The sequence below is a fragment of the Saccopteryx bilineata genome, chromosome 1, assembly GCF_036850765.1.
Source record: "Saccopteryx bilineata isolate mSacBil1 chromosome 1, mSacBil1_pri_phased_curated, whole genome shotgun sequence".
Classification (NCBI taxonomy): domain Eukaryota; kingdom Metazoa; phylum Chordata; class Mammalia; order Chiroptera; family Emballonuridae; genus Saccopteryx; species Saccopteryx bilineata.
The window spans coordinates 301561414-301583108 of record NC_089490.1 but is presented as its reverse complement, the minus strand read 5'-3'; the positions used below and the strand labels follow the sequence as shown (position 1 = coordinate 301583108).

The 21695-nt window shown below is 43.7% G+C and overlaps 1 protein-coding gene and 1 pseudogene across 4 annotated transcripts in view; one reads left to right on the top strand and one right to left on the bottom strand.

Annotated features, from left to right (window-relative positions):
- The window catches only part of USP28 (ubiquitin specific peptidase 28), a 65263-nt gene that overhangs the window by 27032 nt on the left and 16536 nt on the right, over positions 1-21695 (top strand). For all 4 annotated transcript variants that reach the window (XM_066245030.1, XM_066245039.1, XM_066245015.1 and 1 more), the window contains exons 8-14: positions 482-555; positions 1908-1987; positions 3748-3896; positions 6014-6141; positions 9992-10087; positions 14651-14830; positions 21136-21341. In XM_066245030.1, the coding sequence (XP_066101127.1) occupies positions 482-555; positions 1908-1987; positions 3748-3896; positions 6014-6141; positions 9992-10087; positions 14651-14830; positions 21136-21341 (913 nt within the window). The remainder of the gene's footprint in view (positions 1-481; positions 556-1907; positions 1988-3747; positions 3897-6013; positions 6142-9991; positions 10088-14650; positions 14831-21135; positions 21342-21695) is intronic.
- On the bottom strand, positions 17933-19411 carry LOC136322727 (pleckstrin homology domain-containing family M member 1-like; annotated as a pseudogene).

The window sequence follows — 21695 nt, the reverse complement described above, 5'->3', positions numbered from 1 at the left end:
ACTTGAGTTCAGTAGCTTTTCTGAGCAGTCTTCTAGATGTCAGTACTTTCTTTTCCTCACTTCTAGTTAAAAAGTGAAGCTGTCACCCTTAGAGCAGCTTCTTTCTCATAAAATTGTCTTTCTCTAACAGTCCTACAGTTCTACAAAATCTCGAAACATTTCAGTTTTCTTTCTCTGTTTAGATTGCATATGAATTCTAGAGAGCTACAGTGTAATCTTTGGACCTTTTTTGGTAGTGGTTGTTAGTTTGCTATAAGATGTGGCTGGAATTGGTAGTGTGCCCGTTTCCTCTGGCCACACTTGTCAGAGGTTGCCTAGCATGCTGTTTTACCTGTGGCAACTGGGCCCAGTGTTCCATGGTATTTGGCCCTAAATTAGAAATTCTTCCACAGTAATAGAATCGTAGTCATTGATGGGATAAGAGCAGATGTTTGTTTCCCTAAGTATAGGGTGAGTCTAACTCTTATTACCTCTCTTGTAGCAAGATGTGAGTGAATTCACACACAAGCTCCTGGATTGGCTGGAGGACGCATTCCAGCTAGCTGTTAATGTTAAGTGAGTGTCGAGTATTTGTTTGTACATCCTTCCTACTCACAGTGCTCCAGTGAGAGTTATGAAGGGGGGAGGGGGGAAGTTCCCCATCTTATGTAGAAATTGCTGGTTTTTACCAAGCTTCATAGGGTAACCACTCAGATATTTGTCATTGTGTATCCCCATTGCCTTTGGTTTATCTCTTTGAGGATATGATCCTGTTAACCCATAATATTTTACTAGGAGGGTCATAATTATTAACTTTGTTACATCCACATCCTATTCTGTAAAATGTGTTAAGAGGTTAAGTCAATATGGATACATTAAATTTAATCTAAGACAACTTGTAAAATCCATGTAGAATGTTAGAAAGTAGCTTTTGGTCATATCACTCACAGACAGAAGTGAATTTCAGGGAAAAGATACAGGTATCCCTCACCCAGCTAAGAAATTTGTCTTCTAAGCTGTTACAACTTTGGGTAGAAGAAATGCATATCATAAAACAGCTTTGCAAATAGAAACATACAGTTAACAACAATTTAAGATGGGCTTGTAGATATAAACTACAGTTGACCCTAGAACAACATGGGTTTGAACTGTGCAGGTCCATATATAAGTAAATGTTTTTCAATGAATATATTAGACGGCATTTTTAGAGATTTGCTAAAATTTTTAAAAAACTTAAGAAATGAACCATATAGCCTAGATATATCAAAAAATTTAGGTATATCATGAATGTGGAAAAATGCATGTATTTATTTTCTTTTATGATTTTCTTAATTTTTTTTCTCTAGCTTTATTATAAGAATATATATAGTATATAATGCATAACACAAAATATATGTTAATCGACTATGTTACCAGTAAGACTCAATAATAGGCTATTAGTTGTTAAGTTTTGGGAGAGTAAAAGTTATTCGTAGATTTTCAGTTTTGCCCCTAACCTCCTCATTGTTCAAGGGTCAATTGTATTTTCACTTCATTACTATATGCCACTGGGAAAACTTATTTCTACTGATTTGCAGAACTACACAAGAGGGTTCATTCTTATTTCTACTTTGATACCTTGGAGATATACATATACATATGTATATGTATATGTATGTATGTATTACATATAAATACATGTGTTAGACTTTGAGCTCCTTATGGCCAGAGCCAGAGATCATACCTTACTGTTGTAGTATTTTCAGATTTAGCATGTACTTATTCAGTGAATGTTTGGACTGAAATAATTCGTTACTTATTTTAGACCATACCTGGCTCTTTAGCATTAAATGAAAATGTACTGTTTTTGCCTTTGAATAATGGCTGGGTTTAGTGTGATGCTTATCTTATCCAAATGATACCAAGTTGTCTCCTTTTTTTTTTATAAGCGGCAGTCCCAGGAACAAATCTGAAAATCCAATGGTGCAGCTATTCTATGGTACTTTCCTCACTGAAGGGGTTCGTGAAGGTAAATCCTCTGCTCTCAATGCTAATGCTGATCCTCTGTCTTTACTGTGTCCATTTGGGGATGCAGTGTAGTAAAAAGGGTTGAGAATCAGACAAATGCAGGTCTGATTGCTGGCTCGCCTCTTAGCATCTGTGTAATTGCAGACAAATTACCTGAGCTCCTGGATCCTTGGTCTCTTCTTCTGTAAGAGGGGCCCAGTCATTATTAAATCGTGTAAGATTTGAACTGTCAAAATCTAGTATTAATTTTAGACATACAAGGATGTTACTCAATTTTCTATGTTTGTTTTTTTTTTTTTTTTTTTTTTTTATTTTTCTGAAGCTGGAAACAGGGAGAGACAGTCAGACAGACTCCCGCATGCGCCCGACCGGGATCCACCCGGCACGCCCACCAGGGGCTATGCTTTGCCCACCAGGGGGCGATGCTCTGCCCCTCCGGGGCATCTCTCTGCCACGACCAGAGCCACTCTAGCGCCTGGGGCAGAGGCCAAGGAGCCATCCCCAGCGCCCGGGCCATCTCTGCTCCAATGGAGCCTTGGCTGCAGGAGGGGAAGAGAGAGACAGAGAGGAAGGAGGGGGGGGGGGGCGCTTCTATGTGCCCTGACTGGGAATCGAACCCGGGTCCCCCGCATGCCAGGCCGACGCTCTACCGCTGAGCCAACCGGCCAGGGCCTTTTCTATGTTTTTATTCCAATGTAATATCTAATCTCAAAAGGTCTTATTGTATTAGACTGCCAAAGATGTGTGTCTGCTGTAGAAGTTGCATGTTGGATACCTGAGATTTTTTTTCCAGCAGTAGAGAATTTTGAACACATATAGATAGACCGGTATGAAAACCTCCATGAACTCATCAACCATATTTAGCCCATGACCAGTCATTCCCCATGTAACCCCTATTTACTCTTATCCCTCTGACGTTTTTTTAAACTCTCTAATATGATTAATGCTCCCAAGAAATAACTTTTCTTTTTAGAAATTAAATTTAATGAGATGACATTGATCAATAAGAATACATAAGTTTCAGGTGAACATCTCCTGGCATTTAAACTATTGATTGTGTTGTATGCACATCACCCAAAGTCAGATCAGTTTCCACCACCATGTATAAATTTGTCTCCCCTTAGAAACAGCATTTCTTACATACCTAGTCACTGTTCAAAATTTTAATTTATTGTATAATTACATATGGAAAGGGAATGTGTTTATTTTTACATTTTCTTTTAACTAAGATCCAAATGTGGTTTACTTTTGATTGGTTGATAGATCTTTTAAGTCTCTTTTAAAAGTCTGTAGACTCTCCCTCCTCCCCCAGTCTTTTTTCTTGGAAAAAAAAATTTTAAGAAACTAGGTTGTTTGTTCTGTCATATTTTTATTCCCCACACTCTGAATTTTGCTGCTTGCATATTTGTGATATAGTTTAATGTGTCTCTTCCTCTCCTCTTTTTATAAGTTAGTAGTTGTATCTAGAGTTTGACTGGATTTGAAGTGTTCTTAGGCAAGACAGATTCGCAGCTGGGGGTGGCCTTGATCAGGGGCATGTAGTGCCCGGGTACCTGCCCTTCTGCCATGATAACAGTTGCTAGTGATCAGTGCCGGGGTCCACTGGGTCATTAGGGATTGCCACCCAGGCTCAAGTGTGCTTCAGACCAGTTCTCAAGATGTTGCTGAAGTAAGAAGATATTCTCTCTGTGGTACCAGAAAAAAGGCTTTAGATAGCAGTGTGGTGGTGATGTTCTCTAAAGCAATTGTTTCTTTGTCTAGGAAAGCCCTTCTGTAACAATGAGACCTTCGGCCAGTATCCCCTCCAGGTAAATGGTTATCGCAACTTAGACGAATGTTTGGAAGGGGCCATGGTGGAAGGGGACATTGACCTGCTTCCTTCCGGGCATTCGGTGAAGTATGGACAAGAGGTGAGTTGGACATTTTTATCAGGTGTGCAAATGACAAAGCCAGTTAACTAGAACTGAGCTTTTTGGCCAATAGTTTTCCCACCACATATCAAATAACTTCACACTTAACAAAATTTGAACTAATCTGAAGTGTCTCACGAGTTCATATGAGTTAGTAAGTCTTGCTATTTGATAAATAAATTTATTAAAAGGATGAATTTGGAATTTGAGTTAATCATGTAAAGGTTGTTCTGCTTCTGATGTTTCAAGTATGATCAAGTTTTTCTCTTTCTGTTGAAGCCTACCTGTACCTGAGTAGGGAGAACCCACTGCCTCCATATTTTCGGAGGGTAAAAGTACAGTGATTAACTCCTATGGTATGCCATTTAGACTATTTTCCCTATTACAGTATTTACTGTTTTCAATTGTAACTTCTGCCTTTGCTTTAACATTTAAAAAAAATTTATATTCATTCATTTATTTTTGTGGGTTGGGAAAAAAGGGGGACATTAAAGGGAGAGAAAGTGTAATCAATATCTCATAAGTCCAGCTAGGTAAGGACTTGTGAGCTGCATTTATAATGTTATTGTCAGCATCACACAGCTTGGATTATTCTCCTTTTGTCAAAATTGCAGCTTGTCTCCCAAGTCCAACTCAGTAATTACCATAGGGGAAAGAAAAGCTTTCTTGAATTAAAATAGGGAGCCTACCATGAGCCTTGTCAAAGTGCATTAGTGGCTGAGCAGGACTGGAGCTGGGAGAAAGGAACAGGCCTGGTTCGGAGGGCTGGGTGGAGCCCGCTAATGTGCTTCCAGGAGAGGGAGTGTTTGTTAGCTACCCTGCCGTCTGCAGACTTTTACTCGAGAGTGGGACGTCTCTGTACATGTGTGTATGCATGTGAAAAGAGCATCATTACACTTGCTTAGATGTAGTCCTGAGGTAGTCACACAGGCTGTCTGGATTTGCCTCCTGCTGACAAGCGTATGTGAAGGGAACAAGCTGCTTGCACCTTTGGTAAAGGGAACGTTTCAAGCTGTTCATACAGACCTCTGGCTACAGATGAATTGAACAGGCATGCCTTTCCTGGTGGAGCTTTGCATCATCTGTGGTCAGTGACAGTTGAGCTCTTTCTTTGTACAAGTCAGGGCTTCCTTTTCTTGAGCCTGAAGGTAACATTGTAAATTCATTTGTCTGGGTCTCTTAGAAGACATTTGTAAACTGTTGGAATTGAGATATTTTTCTCAGAAACTTTTTATTAAGTGAGAGGTGGGGAGGCAGTCAGACAGACTCCTGCATGTGCCCCAACCAGGATCCACCCAGCAACCGCCTACTGGGAGATGCTGTGCCCATCTGCAGCTGCTATTCTGTTGCTTGGCAATCAAGCTATTTTAGCACCTGAGGCAAGGCCATTGAGCATCCTCAGCACCTGAGGCCAACTCACTTGAACTAGTTGAACCATTGAGCCATGGCTGTGGGATAGGAAGAGAGAGAGAGAGAAGGGAGAGGGGTGGGCAAGTAGATGGTCGCTGCTTCTGTGTGCCCTGACCAAGGATCAAACCCAGGACTTGCACACACCAGGCCAACGCTTTACCACTGAGCTAACTGGCCAGGGCTTCAGAAACTTGAAAACTCATGAAGCAATTTCTAGTTTCCTTTCTAAAGATAAAGGGGATTTGATTATAAATAAATAGTGTGTGATATATGTACCCATATTAATCTTTTTAGCAGATTAGTGGAGTTGGTTGTCTCCTTACTTATATGCTGCTTAGATCATCATTTGTAATTCTTTGGGTAGGTGAGCTATCTTCCTCAGGTTGTAAAGTTCTTTTGCGTCCTGATGGCGGAATGAATGAGTGGTATAGGTGTTTGGTGCAGTTCACATATTTAGGGTTGCTTGTTTCTGAGAATGATGGTTGAGTTGTGGTACTGGGGAATGTTTAACTATATTCTCAGTGAGGGCATGATTCTAAGTGGTCATTTCTCTTAGGATTTGAGAGTAAACAAAACCTCTAGTATGAGTTTGATTTGAATATAAATTATATACCAAAAGAACAAATTTGATGAGGGGTATTTTAAATCTGGCTATTGACATTTCCTAAAAATAACTTCTTTCTCCCACATTTCTACTCCTGACATAGTGTTGGTTTACAAAACTACCTCCAGTGTTGACCTTTGAACTCTCAAGATTTGAGTTCAATCAGTCCCTTGGTCAGCCAGAGAAAATTCACAATAAGCTGGAATTTCCTCAGATCATTTATATGGACAGGTGAGTTCTATGGTTGATTGTATTCATGGTACATTGCACAAAAGCGAGCCCATACCTGTACTGTGTATGTGAGTCACCTTGAAATTTGAATTTAGTGGATCTAGGTTGGGACCTAAAAGTTTGCATTTCTAAGAAGGTCTCAGAATGATGCTAATGATGCTTCTGATATCTGGGTTATCAGATATTTGAGAGCTAGACTTTAGTTGAACCCCTGCTAATTTGAGGGTAAAGAACAATGTGTGGAATAACCAGGCTTACTGATATATAGTTTATGTGTGGAAAAAGTTACCATTTTTAAGAGTACAGCCAATGAGTTTTGGCAAGTGTATATAGCCAAGTAACCACCATTATCATCAAGATACAGAACACTACCATCACACAGAACATGATGTTGTGCCCTTCCCCCCACACACACATGTTTTCTGGCCCTAGAGTTACGCACTTCTAGAATGTTAGAATTAGGGACATTAATATTTAGCATGTACCTTGTTGTGGCCATCTTCTTTCATTTATGAGTATGATTTTGGGATTCATCCATGCCGTTGCATATATCCATGATTTGTTCCTTCACGTTACTGAGCAGTACATTGTGTGGACATACCACAGCATGTTTTCCATTTACCAGGTGGTGGACATTTCCGATGTATCATACACTTCTAGGCTATTCTGAGGAAAGCTGCTGTGAACATTTAACATAAAGTCTTGGTGTGGGTTTTAGTGCTTCTGGGTAAAAAAACAGGAGTGAGACTGCGAGGTTGTATGAAAAGTGTATGTTTAACTTTATAAGAAATTTCCAAACTGTTTTCTAAAGTGGCCGTGCAGTTTTGCATTCCCACGAGCAGTGTGTGAGAGCTCTGTTTGCTCCCTGTCCTCACCGGTATGCGCACCTTCAGTCTTGTAATGTTAGCCATTATAGTGGGTTTGTGTAGGGCTGTCTTAGCTTTCTATTGATTTGTATTTCCCTGATGACTAATGATGTTGAGCAGTTTTTCATGTACTTAATTAATGGTCATTTCTGTATTTCCTTTGGTGAAGTGTTTTTCTAATCTTTTGTCCTTTTTTTTTTTTTTTCATTTTTCTGAAGCTGGAAACAGGGAGAGACAGTCAGACAGACTCCCGCATGCACCCGACCGGGATCCACCCGGCATGCCCACCAGGGGCGACGCTCTGCCCACCAGGGGGCGATGCTCTGCCCATCCTGGGCGTCGCCATGTTGCGACCAGAGCCACTCTAGCGCCTGAGGCAGAGGCCACAGAGCCATCCCCAGCGCCCGGGCCATCTTTGCTCCAATGGAGCCTTGGCTGCGGGAGGGGAAGAGAGAGACAGAGAGGAAAGCGTGGCGGAGGGGTGGAGAAGCAAATGGGCGCTTCTCCTGTGTGCCCTGGCCGGAATCGAACCCGGGTCCTCCGCACGCTAGGCCGACGCTCTACCGCTGAGCCAACCGGCCAGGGCTCTTTTGTCCATTTTTAAGACTAGGTTTGCTGTGTTCACAGAGTTATAAGAGTTTTTTATGTATACTGCTCACAAAAATTAGGGGATATTTCAACGTTTCATATTTATTTTGAAATACAGTGGTCCCTTGTCTATCACGGGGGTTAGGTTCCAGAAACCCCTCGTGATGGGCAAAAATCCGTGAAGTAGCGACCTTATACTTATTTTATTATTTATATATATTCTAAGGCTTTATAAACCCTCCCCACACTCTTATAAAACTTTTCAATGTTTTAGGCTAGAAAATGCTTATTTTACAAAAAATAATTAAAATAATAAATATATAAAGATACCACAAAATCCCGTGATATAGTGAAAAATCCACGATACAAATTAGATAAATACAATTTAAAAATCCACGATACAGTGAGACCGTGAAAAGTGAACCGCAATATGGCAAGGGACAACCGTATCCCCTAATTTTTGTGAGCAGTGTATTAAATACAGATCCAAATAGTTTCTCTCTGCTTGTTGCTTCCATTTAGAAGAGCGGGAGTTAGGTTTGGTGAAGTATAGTGTCAGTTTTTCTTTTATAGTTTTTGTATTTTATGTTCTAAGTAAGAAATCTTTGCCAAACCAAGGCCACAAAGATTTTCTTCTATGTTTTTCTAAAAATTTTGTAATTTTAACTCTTAGGTTTATATCTATGGTCCTTTTAGAATTTATGTTTATGTACAGTGTGAGAAAGGCAGTTTTTTTACACAGGAGTGGGGAAGATGGCATGTGGCTCTTCATTTATTCTAGCAGCATTTGTTAGAGATGTTCCTTTCCTCCGTTGAATTTTCTTGGTACTTTTATTGTCAAAATTAATTAAACTTATATTTCTGCATCTATTCTTGTCTCTATTCTTTCTATTGCCTAATTTTAGGACAGTGCTACATTGTCTTGAGTACTGTGGTTTATTACAAATCCTGACCTCATTATAAGTTCTCCAACTTGGCTCTTCTTTTTTCAAAATTGTTTTGGTTTTGGTTATTCTGGTCCTCTGCATTTCTACATGTATATGTTAGAATCAGCTCATCAGCTTCTAATAGTGATTGGATATTCATTGGGATTGTATTGAATCTTTAGATCAGTTTTGGGAAGTTGATTTAACAATCTTTAGTCCTTCAATCCGTCAACATATAGTATACAGCTAGTGCTCAACTTACAACCACGATTGGTTCCGACAGACCAGTTGTAACACGATTTGGTTGTAAGTTGAGTAGCCTATATGTACAGTACTGTGAAATGATGTTATAAAAATCTTTAAGTCATATTTTATCATAATTTTCTTTCATTATTGTTATATATCATAATTCTTTGTTCATTTTATGCCATTTGTATCATCTCTACACCATTTTGTTTCTTATTTTTACATTCGTCAGGTTTAAGTAAAACACTGCATTACCAGTACAACTGGTTTAATATTTGCAAAACATACAAAATTACAAAATACAGGTGCATACAAAAATACAAAATACAGGTGTAAAAAATACCATAGGAAACATTTTCCCAATTGCAAAATATATCAAAATATATAAACATGTACGAAACATTTTATTGGCCAGCACTGTCGCAGGCCCAGCTGGGCAACACTTGCGCTGCCAGACGCGGAGCAGTCGTGGCTAGTGATTGTGGTCATAAAGTCGAATGGTTGTAAGTTGCATAGGTTGTAAGTCAATCAGTACCTGTAGCTCCATTTATTTAATTCTTTGTAGATTTCTTTCAACAGTGTTTTGTAATTTTTAGTGCACAGGTCTTGTACATATCTAATTGTTTATCCCTTAATTCATGTTTAATTTTTTTTTTTTTTTAGAAATAACCACTCTTTTTTTTTTAATTTATTATTTTTACAGGGACAGAGAGAAAGTCAGAGAGAGGGACAGACAGGAACGAAGAGAGATGAGAAGCATCAATCATCAGCTTTTCGTTGCGCATTGCGACACCTTAGTTGTTCATTGATTGCTTTCTCACATGTGCCTTGACCACGGGCCTTCAGCAGACTGAGCAACCCCTTGCTCAAGCCAGTGACCTTGGGGCCAAGCTGGTGAGCTTTTTGTTCAAGCCAGATGAGCCTATGCTCAAGCCAGTGACCCCGGGGTCTCGAACCTGGGTCCTTCCGCATCCCAGTCCGATGCTCTAGCCACTGCCCCACCGCCTGGTCAGGCTGTTTAATTTTATTGTAAAATTTTTTTTTAAACTCATTGCCTCAAAGTGGCAAAGCCTTCAGTCTTCACCATTGAAGTATGATGTTAACCGGGTGTTTTCATAGAAGCCCTTTGTCTAATTGAGGAAGTTTCTTTTTGTCCCTAGTTTGCTGAGACTTGTATCATTAATGTTTTAAATATAAACTGTGTTTCTGGGCATATTTGCTTAGGTACATGTACAGAAGCAAAGAGTTTATTCGAAGGAAGAGAGAGTGTGTGCGGAAGCTGAAGGAGGAAGTAGAAGTCCTGCAGCAGAGACTGGAGAGGTACGTTGCAGGCGCCTTGGTGCTTGGAAATATGTGAGTAGGATGTTAAAATCAGATCATTTGCTTATATTTGAAAATTAACCCTTTGAGTAGTACGAACGTTCATGTATGTCCTCGTGCTTCCTGACCATCCAGAGTACGATCGTACAAAAATTATTATTTTAAAAATGTGTAAAGCAACATTAAAAAAAAGTCAAATGTATGTTCTCTTCATTTCCATAAATTGGTTATCAAACAAACATGATTTTAAATTAATAAAACTGTAACTGGAACTAATTTCATTTTTTGAAACAAAACTCACTCCCGGGGGTCAATGAGCATGAAAAAAACTCACTACTCAAAGGATTAATTCAGAGTTTAAGTATTAAGTACATACGTAGTTTATTTTATAAAATAAGAGAATTTTTTTTCTAAGTGTGATGCAGTTTTCACAATGCGCTAATAGTGTCCATGGGCAGTTAGTAGTCCCTGGAGACCAAAGTGTGCTGCAGTTACTGACAGTGTGCTGCAGAGAACCCACGTCCTGACTCTGTAGCCCTGTGCTTTTCCTGAACCTTGCCACCTTTTTCCCAAACACAGGGGAGGTCACTGTCACAGCACTCCTCTCCCTTTGTCTTGGGAAAGCAGTTTCTGCAGTGCTTAGGAAAGGTAAAAACCAGAAACAAGGCTGGAGCAGTGTTCACTGATTAAGAGACAAATATATTTGACACATTCACAGTCCTTTCCCATATAGAGGAATCAGCCACTTTTGTGTGTTTGTTTTAAGCTATTTCTGTGGAATCACCCCTAAGACTTCCTAAAGAGGATTCAATGTCTAGTCAAGATAGAGCCCATTGATTTAGCATTTAAGAAGGAATCCCACACAACAGGGGTTGGGAACCTTTTTGGCTGAGACAGCCATGAACGCCACATATTTTAAAATGTAATTCTGTGAGAGCCATACAGTGACCCGTGTATGTTACGCATTATCCAATAAAAATTTGGTGTTGTCCCAGAGGACAGCTGTGATTGGCTCCAGCCACCCACAACCATGAACATGAGCAGTAGGAAGTGAATGGATTGTAATACATGAGAATGTTTTATATTTTTAACATTATTTTTATTAAAGATTTGTCTGCGAGCCAGATGCAGCCATCAAAAGAGCCACATCTGGCTCGCGAGCCATAAGTTCCCGACCCCTGCCATACAATGTCAGTGGCTTTCCCCTCTTTATCTGCTTAACAGTTCTGCTACAACCATGACCCTTCCTATTCCCACTCATTGTTAGGTTTCATTTCCCTGAGAAGACCTAGCACCAATAGGCCCCCCACCTCCGGGGTCCTCTCAGCTACTTGTCTTAATATAGACGTAAGCTGAGGATTGATTCCTCAAACACTGTCCTGGAAGTGATTTTCAGGACTCTACTTGCAATAATATTTTACTTTTAAAGTTTTATGATAATTCGTTAGACTGGAAAATTTGAATTGTTTTATAGAACCAAATATACCTGATGTATTATAGCTCAAAATCCTCAGCTTTCCAGTAACCAAAAAGGCATTCTGGCTTATTTAGATTTTAAAATAGTGTATTAGAGCATTTTGTATGATATGATATTACTTTTTTTAAAAAAAGTAAAATGACTTTTAAAATTTCAGATAATTTAACTTGGGTAAGTTTTTAAAACTTGCTTGTGTATGTGTGATATACTCCCAGGAAGATATACAGGAAACTGCTAATGAATACCATTAGGCGGTAGAAGTGAGAGATGAGGGTGGGTGACTTTTATGGTTTGTTTTACACTATTTTACATTTGCATTTTCTTATCAGGCGATTGCATTTCTTTTATCATTTAAAAAATTCTTTTTCACCATTTCTTCTCTAAGATACCTTGATACAATATTAAAAATAAGATTTCTTGTGTACAGTGTAGACATCTTCTTTGAAAACTGCTTTGTAGGAAGTAGTCAGTTTAAAGGAATTCAGTAAAAGAACAGGAAAATTATTAAGTGACAAAATTGAAGATAAGTTTCTTAGAAAAAAGTTTTCCCTGAAATTTTGTATGAGTATTATATTAAAATACAGCACACGTGTGAAGACTTAAGATGTAAAATGATGGCTTAAAATCCCACGACATAGCCTGACCAGGCAGTGGCACAGTGGATAGAGTGTTGGACTGGGATGTGGAGGACCCAGGTTCGAGACCCCGAGGTCACCAGCTTGAGCGCGGGCTCATCTGGTTTGAGCAAAGCTCACCAGCTTGGACCCAAGGTCACTAGCTCGAGGGGTTACTCGATCTGCTGAAGGCGCATGGTCAAGGCACATATGAGAAAGCAATCAATGAACAACTAAGGTGTCACAACGAAAAACTGATCATTGATGCTTCTCATCTCTCTTCGTTCCTGTCTGTCTGTTCCTATCTATCCCTCTCTCTGACTCTCTGTCTCTGAAAAAAACAAACAAACCCACAACATACAAATCAGTGCCTTGTCGCTAGTAAGAAAATGTTTCCTGTGGCCTTGGCCAGCTATTTATTAGTTAACTCAACAGATGTGGAGGGCTTCAGCAGACACATGGACTAGATGAGGGGTTAGGTCGCGTGCTCTAGGAGCTCAGGGAGAGGAGATGGTCTTTGCGGCATTGGGGAGACAGCGTGTTGAGGATTTCATGGAGAAAGTGGATCTGGAAGGACAGAGTTTAGATAAACTGATAGTAGTTGATTTGAAGGTAAGGAAATACATCTAAGGAATGGAACAGTTCTTTGAGGTTCCTCTGGCCTAACATGTTCAACATCCTTTTTAATGAAAGCTGCAGCTCCTGGTGGCATCCAGACCCACAGGAGCAGAAGTCCATCTCTCCTGTAAACTGGTGACGGTGAAGTATTTGCTCCGTTGTCCTCTAATCTGCGGTTGACTTTGAATTGCACTATGATTATTTCCCACTAGTGTTTTCATTTCATAAGGAGCTTTCTTTTTTTTTTCTTTTTTTTTATAGGGACAGAGAGAGAGTCAGAGAGAGGGATAGACAGGGACAGACAGACAGGAATGGAGAGAGATGAGAAGCATCAATCATCAGCTCCTCGTTGTGACACCTTAGTTGTTCATTGATTGCTCCTTCATATGTGCTTTGACCGTGGGCCTTCAGCAGACCGAGTAACCCCTTGCTCGAGCCAGCGACCTTGGGTCCAAGCTGGTGAGCTTTTGCTCAAACCAGATGAGCCCATGCTCAAGCTGGCGACCTCAGGGTCTCGAACCTGGGTCCTCCGCATCCCAATCCGATGCTCCATTCACTGTACCACCACCTGGTCAGGCATAAGAAGCTTTCTAATATGAAAACAGTTTTCCTTTTTCCTAGTTCTGTACCTATTTCTTTTTTTTCTTTTTTTTACTTTATTCACAGAAGAAAAACGTGAAGTGCCTCTATCCTTTGTAAACAGAATTCCAGAATTGTTGAGTTTACCTGTGCCAATCAGTCAACTTAATTATTGTACCGTTTAAACTTGAGTTCATTAAAGTGAATTGCTTTACTAAGTCTGCATGCTAGTAATGGGAGCATAGTGGGTATTATTACTATAATATGTTAGTTATTTTGGTTACATATTCCAGATATTTATGATTCACTAATCCCAAAGAAACCATTACTAAATCTTGCCTGGCCTGTGCCGGGAATGAGTGTATGAACAGTAGTGTTCCTGGGACTCTGCGAAAGGAAGGTTGGCCAATTGTTTTAAACTCTGGCCTTTATCAACACCTATTGCTTATTTCCAGCTTTCTCTCATTTTTTTCTAATACTTGCAAAGTGGTCAATCTAAAGAGCAGCAAAGAGAAACACCTTTGGGTACTAGTTCACCAGCATTATTGTCAGATTGGAGTACTGTTAATATTTCTTTTTTTTGTATTTTTCTGAAGCTGGAAATGGGGAGGCAGTCAGACAGACTCCTGCATGCGCCCGACTGGGATCCACCCGGCATGCCCACCAGGGGGCGATGCTCTGCCCATCCGGGGCGTCGCTCTGTTGTGACGAGAGCCACTCTAGTGCCTGGGGCAGAGGCCAAGGAGCCATCCCCAGCGCCCGGGCCATCTTTTGCTCCAATGGAGTCTCAACTGTGGGAGGGGAAGAGAGAGACAGAGAGGAAGGAGAGAAGGAGGGGTGGAGAAGCAGATGGGCGCCTCTCCTGTGTGCCCTGGCCGGGAATCAAACCCGGGACTTCCGCACGCCAGGCCAACGCTCTTACCACTGAGCCAACCGGCCAGGGCCTCTATTTTTCTTTAAGAAACAGCACTCAATTTTATGACCAGAGCCTAAATGTGCTAAGACATCAAGAAAAAGCACAGTAGGCATGACTTTGATTAGGAGCCCATTTGAAATGTTTTCTGCTGGATATAAAAATTTAGGTTGTTAACAATTTTTACATTTGTAGTTAGAGATATTTTTACCCTATAGATTGCTTGAATAATGTATTAAATATTGTGTAGTCTTTAGAGATAGCTCTCTGTTGACTCTTCATACAGTAATAGATGTTTTGTCAGCAAGCCTCAAAATACCAGATAGACAAGGCCAGTAGCGTGCACTGTGCTTGCCTCTTAGGTATGTGAAGTACGGCTCAGGCCCCACCCGGTTCCCACTCCCGGACATGCTGAAATATGTCATTGAATTTGCCAGTACAAAACCTGCTGCAGGAAGCCCTACATCTCAGAGTGACACACGCGCAGCATTACCACTTTCTTCAATGCACTGCCCTGTTTCTGACCTGACATCCAAGGAAAGGTAATGGAAAAAACTTGTTGCAAATAGTTAATGTATATGTTTTTGGTTTCATTTGAAATGTGCACCATCTTTCCAGCTGATGAACATTCACGCATATGAGTTCAAGGTCTGTGAGCTCTTTGTCTTAAAGGGAGGGATTTTGCCAAGCATTGAGAGAATGTTCATAATTCCCACCCACGCACTCATCTTGCCCATGGGTGGTTGGGGTTCTTTCAGTGGCTTCCTGGGCCACATGGAATAGTGTTCGTGCGGCACCAGGGCTGCCTTTTATGAGCTAGCTGTAGTCTGGCTGCACCAAAATTTTTTCTAAGAGGAAATCTTAGCCCTGCTCTTTTTTTTTTTTTTTTTTTTTTTTTTTTTGTATTTTTCTGAAGCTGGAAACAGGGAGAGACAGTCAGACAGACTCCCGCATGCGCTGACCGGGATCCACCCGGCACGCCCACCAGGGGGTGACGCTCTGCCCACCAGGGGGCGATGCTCTGCCCCTCCGGGGTGTCGCTCTGTTGAGACCAGAGCCACTCTAGCGCCTGGGGCAGAGGCCAAGGAACCATCCCCAGCGCCCGGGCCATCTTTGCTCCAATGGAGCCTTGGCTGCAGGAGGGGAAGAGAGAGACAGAGAGGAAGGAGAGGGGGAGGGGTGGAGAAGCAGATGGGCGCTTCTCCTGTGTGCCCTGGCCGGGAATTGAACCCGGGACTTCTGCACGCCAGGCCGACGCTCTACCACTGAGCCCTGCTCTTTTATACTTCTTACTGTCCCTGCTGAAAGTCTGCAGGACTAAGTAAACATCAGGGAAGGAGATACTGACTGATAAATAGAAAATTAAAATGTGACAAGAACTGCTAGCCGTGGGCGAGGACAGCCTTGAGGGGCTTGTGCAGGGAAGACTCAGGGAGGAGAGTGTGAGTTGGGCCTGCAGTCCTGCTCTGCAGCAGCCTCCGCAGCCAGGGGGCGCCACAGGGTCAGCTTGGATTAAAGCTGATGTGTGTGCCCTAACCAAAAAGCAAAACAGAACACTAGAACCTATTTTAAAAAGTTAGATTTTTTTTTTCTTTTAAGAAGGACCAGGTCCTGACTGAAAAATCATTCAAGAATCACAGGGCAGCCGTTCCTTCACCACATTGTGAAGCACCTCTCAGGGCCAGGGCCCCACACTGCCAAGTTTATTACATAAAATGACAATTTAAATATAGTGTGGCCGCTGCTGAGGTTCACATCAGCTTCTGTTGGGGGTAAAAGTCTGCTCATCTGAAAGCATCAGCCCCTTTTGGTGGTGGGGGAGGGTCAGCTCTGGGCTACTAATCTCCACAAGGCAGGGGTGGGGTGGGTGGAGTGGCGGGGGGACAGACGAGTACCCCAAGGCCTCACTGCTGCTGCCTCCCACACACAGAGCCAGGCTCCCGCGGCACTGCCCACGGGGCTGGACTCCACCCACTCAGGATGGCAGCGTGGCTGTGTCAGGCCGTCTTTCCAGTGGAGCACGGTTGCCACTGGGGCAAGGGGAGAGCAGGGCAGGGCAGGACATGGGGACAAGGAGTTATCCTTGATCTCTTTCTCTTGCACACACATCGGATCCATTAGCAGATCCTGTTGGCACATCCAGAATCTTCCATTTTCACCACCTCCACCACCTCACAGGTTCAGTCCACCAACACCCCTGTCAGGGTGATGGCAGTAGCTATCTAACTGGTCTCTCTCCCTTAGTCCTTCAACACATGAGCCAGACGACTCTCCCATTTAGATGTCAGGTCATGTCCCTCAGCCTGAAACCCTGCAGTGGCTGCTGTGTCTCACTGCAAAGTCAGCATCCTTTCTGTGGCCCACAGGTCCTTTGCCCCTCTGACCTCGCCTCTGACGGTCTCCTCTCCACTCCTCTCATCTCTTCTGTTTCATGGGTGCATCAGCTATGTTCCCGGGCAGGGTCTTTGCATTTGGTCTTCCTGCTTGACCCACAGAGCTCGCCTGTGTCCTCCTCTGTCCCTTTCTCCACATCTCCTCCATTGTTACCTCATTACGGGCCTTCCTCAGCATCCTCAGCATTCCCCAATGTACTGTTCTTCATAGTAAGTGTGATCGCCTGCCCATCCTGTATGTTCACTGGCTAATTTCCTTATTTCCTGTCTCTCCCACTAGAATATAAGTCCCATGAAGCTAGGGACTTTGCTTTTCCCTGCTGTGTCCCTAGCACCTAGAACAGTGCTTGGTGCATCACAGGTGCTTAGTAAATATTTGCTGAGTGAGTGAGTGAGGGCCCATGTGCCACGCACTGCTCATTGCCCCTATTCCAGGGGTCTGCCACCAGCTAGGAGATTCAGAGGACACACAGTTCTCTCTCCCAGCCTGGACCAGCCTTGGAGATTTCAAACCATTGCACACAGTCTGCCTACTCCTCGGGGAACCTGACAGCCAAGCACAAAGCACACCTCTAGAAGGTGACAGCTGTCACATAGGCTGACAGAAAACTGAAAGCAGCCAGCATGGAGACAGGGCTCTGTGCGCAGTCCCCAAGCCAGAGCCTGGGAAATGGTCAGAACTCTCTGCTGGGTCGCTGCAAAAGAAAATGGTAAAGACTGACCAGAGAACACACTTCTTTGTGTGAAGGACGAAGCTATTTACGAGGATCACGGAAAAGTTCAGTTCTGATATTTTAGCCCCTTCTGGATTCATGGAGGGTTGAGATGGAGACCAAGCTGGCCTCCTGTAAATGGCACTGGAGGGCACTGAGCAAACAGCTGATCAGGAAACAGGAGATAGGCCTCGGGAAGGAGCCCTGAACGCCTGGGCTTCCAGAGGGGTTGCTCTGGCCACGGACAGAGTCGGGTGCTGTTTGTAAGAGGTGCAGGGCAGTTACAAGGAAAATAGTTTCCATTTCAATATATGAAATAGTGTTTTTGTGCTCTGTAGACAATTTTGGGCATTATTTTGTTAAGATTGAGAAAATATAGTACTTTTCCTGCAGTGCTTTCTTGAATTAGTCAGCAAGGGTGTTCCTTATTACATTGTGGAATGAGGGTTTTCTTGTGAGAAGACACTACCCAGTTGGGAATGGAAGAGAGGACTTGTGCCGTCCGGTGAGGCTCCTCCTGCCCCATGCAGTGCACTCCTCAGCTGCCCTCCTTGTCCTGTCCCCTGGAGAAGCACACAGCTTTGTCTAAGGCCCCCACAGAAGAACTTTCTCTCAGTCCTTAGGAAAGGTGCCCGAGGAGACCAGGCCTGAACTCTGGAGTCCCTCTGGAAGAAGCTAGGAGCTATGGGAAAGACTCTGGGGTTGTGCTGGGGAGGCCAGTATGACTCATCTTCCAGGATCCAGCTCGTGCCTTTCAGATTGGTGAGTGAGGACCCCCTGAGGCTCAGTGCAGCTCCCCCATCCACCCAAGACCTGCTGGCCACTCCTCAGCCAGCTGTGCTCACAGGACTGGAAGGCTGCTGCTCTGAAGTGCTCCCCGAGTGACAGCTTTGGCAGTGCCCACTTGCTGCCAGCCCAGGATGCCAGGTGCCTGGGGAGATGGTTCCTGCTTGTGGCCACCATCTGGAGTCCCAGAGGCCGTCATGCAGAGAGGGGCTCTGGGGGCCCGTTGGTGTGCAGGCACGTGCTGGTGTGGCAGAGGCTGTGTAGGGAGAGGGAGGCCTGCCGTGTGGGAAGCTCTGGTTCTTGGTTCAGTCTCTTGGTTGGTACAGAGTGTGCCTGGGCTCTGCTGAACTCCGACCACACTTCCTGCAGAGACGGATCCGAATCTCAGCATTTGCTGTCCCCAGGTCTGAGTCACGTGACAAAGGCTCCCCAGAATCCTCTAGACTCTTGCTGCCATTCTCTTGGAGTGGGCAGCTATCAGAGTTTAGGCTGCGGACTGCTGATATGAACTGGCCACGTCCGGGCTGGGAGTCAGGGAGCTGTCTGTTCTGTTGGATGTTGTGGCCCAAGTACTGGACTTCGATGTTCTCAGAGCCTGAAGAAGGGAAATGGAGTCTGGAGATGCCTTCTACTGCATTTCTGTGCTAGAAGTAGTGATGGGGTTGAGCGCAGACAGTGGGCGAACTCTAGTAGGAGAAGTGTGCGCTCGTCTAAAATGGTGGACTTGTACAGTCGGCAGAAGTGCGGGAAGCTAGGAGGAGCTTGCCCCCCCCCCCAGGCATCCTGAGCAGGATGGTGGGTGGGCTGATGTACCCGCAGCAGGCTTGCTCCCGGAGATGCGGTTGCAGGTAGCACTATCTCAGGTCAGGCCGTCCTCAAAGGCCAGCGCAGTCAGGCCTGCAGTGGCCCACATTCCTGCCGACAGAGACCAGGTGCTCCAATTCTGAGATGGTGTGTTTGTGGTGACAGCTTTCAGGAGGGGCCAGAAGACACACTGAGGCAGAGGCTTCGGGTGGCACTCTTCTTCCTCCCCCCCACACTTTGGCTCAAATGTACTTAGCGTGCAGCCTGGATAAACACAGCTCCAGTCGGCATCTCCGTCTTCACTAGTGACCTCTGTGTCTGCGGACATGTCCTGCTGTGCAGTGCCTTTATGGGTCCCGCTAGCTTCTTGGTGACCAGATGGCAGCCTGGGCTCCAGTCGTTTTTCCACCACCGCCACTGAGAGCATTTCCCCTCATGCAGCAGCTCCCCAGGGGAATCACATGACACCTGCAAAGGGCTTGGGGAGCAGGCAGGGGGTACTCCCGGCACAGCGCCCCAGAGGCTCCAGCCCGACCCTGTGACCTCCTGGTTACTGACTATAAAAGGTTAGACTTTTTATGTTAAAAACCCCACCCATTTCCCAGATCCCCATATGAATAGTTATTCATCCGTGTGTGTGTGGAGGTGCACATCTGCGCAGACCTTACCCAGCGTCTCCAGGGGTGGCACATGTCAGGGCACACGGAAGTCTTTTACTTTCTATACTCTCCTGTGTTGCTGGGTTTTTTATAGAATGGTTTCATGTTCTTTATGAAATATAAATTGTTTTAAATTTTTAGAGTGGTTGGGCAGTCTATTTAACCACATAAAATACTACTGCCTGTTGCTTGACATTATTATATTTTAAAGTTACTCTGTGTGGTGTCTTCTGAGATGGAGAGATCTCTCATATATGTGGGTCCTTGGGGAAGAGGTGTTTTCCATTATATTGTGTGAGAGAGCAGGTGGGAATAGTAGGGAGTGGGGGTTTCTTTTATGTCAGAGCTAAAGGAGGTTTGTGTTCTTTAGGGGTTTTTTTTGTTTTGTTTTGTTTTTTCCATTTTTCCGAAGCTGGAAACGGGGAGGCAGTCAGACAGACTCCCGCATGCGCCCAACCGGGATCCACCTGGCATGCCCACCAGGGGGCGATGCTCTGCCCATCTGGGGCGTCACTCTGTCTGGGCCATCTTTGCTCCAATGGAGCCTTGGCTGCGGGAGGGGAAGAGAGAGACAGAGAGGAAGGAGAGGGGGAGGGGTGGAGAAGCAGATGGGCGCTTCTCCTGTGTGCCCTGGCTGGGAATTGAACCCGGGACTCCTGCACGCCAGGCCGACGCTCGACTGCTGAGCCAACTGGCCAGGGTGTTCTTTGGTTTTGATGGTGAAAAAAACTTAACTACAATTAGAAGCTTAGTGTATATTTCTGCTGGTTTGTCTGTGTATCGTTTGTTTGACAATAGTTAACTAGTAGATAAGTTAACGTTTACATACTTTATTCTGAGTTTAGGGCAGAGGAGTAAAAGTTAACACTTTAGAGCTGAGTATTGAGTTACACCTGAGTCTGCTAACTTTCCTTGGGCATTTAGCTGAAGAGTGGTGCAGCTGGGCCCACCTCATTTGTACTCCTGTGAGTTGGGTGTTCAGCTGATCCTCCGTTTTTCTTGCTTCTGTATGTTTTGTTTCTGGATCCCTGGATCCATCCCACTTTAATTGGTTGCATATTGAAAACTATAGTTGGCTTCTAGATTCTTCCAGCCCTAGCTTTCCCTTCTGTGTGTTCTCTCTCCTCCCTTCCTCATGAGAAGGCATCGTAATGAGGGGTTAAGAGTGTGTGAGCCGTAGACTCAGGGCCATCTGGGTGTACTGCCTCTCTGTCACTCACTGGCTGGGTGAACTTGGGTGAGTTGCTTAATATTTCTAAACCTTAGGTTTGTAATTGTTCAATAGGGGTTGTATCTGTATATTAGCAGTATCTGTCTCATAAGCAAGTTGTGTTAACGAGAGGATGCGTTTATATAAAGGACAGATTTGGCTAAGTACCTGTGCAGAGTAAAGACCAACTCACAGTTGTCCTTTCTCATGTAGCAGCTTGCTTTTTTTACGCCAGGACGTACTTTGGAAATCATTGTATGAGTACAATTTGTCTTCTTTCAGTATAAATAAGGGAAGCTCTTGTGAGGATGTCGCTTTGCCCGAAGACTGTCTACCCAAGTCTACAGTGAATATGCCACTTACATCTTCCCGGTCTTCTGTGGAAATGCCTGCACACCCAGCTCCTCGAACAGTCACAGATGAGGAGATAAACTTTGTTAAGACCTGTCTTCAGAGGTGGAGGAGTGAGATTGAACAAGACATACAAGGTTGGCTCTTTTAAAACTTGTCAAACAGCACTTTTTGCCATCTCTGTTTGTTTGAATATTTGGAATTGGTCCCTTGGTTCTACTTGCTGCCATTGTCATATATGCTGTTGAATTCTGCCGTATGTTCTGTTAAACTCCCACATGGGGTGTGACTTCTTCAGCTCCCTGTAAGATTGGCTCACACACTCCCATTACACAGCTGTGAACAGGTCCCTCTTAGCATCCCTCCTCCCATTTGTGGCAATTCTTGGTTGGCTAGGATTCTTCTGTATGGTCTCATGGTCATGCTGCTCAGACTTTTCTTTGTCCCTTACTTTCTCCTTTTATTGGGGAAGCAAAAAATACTAATAAAAA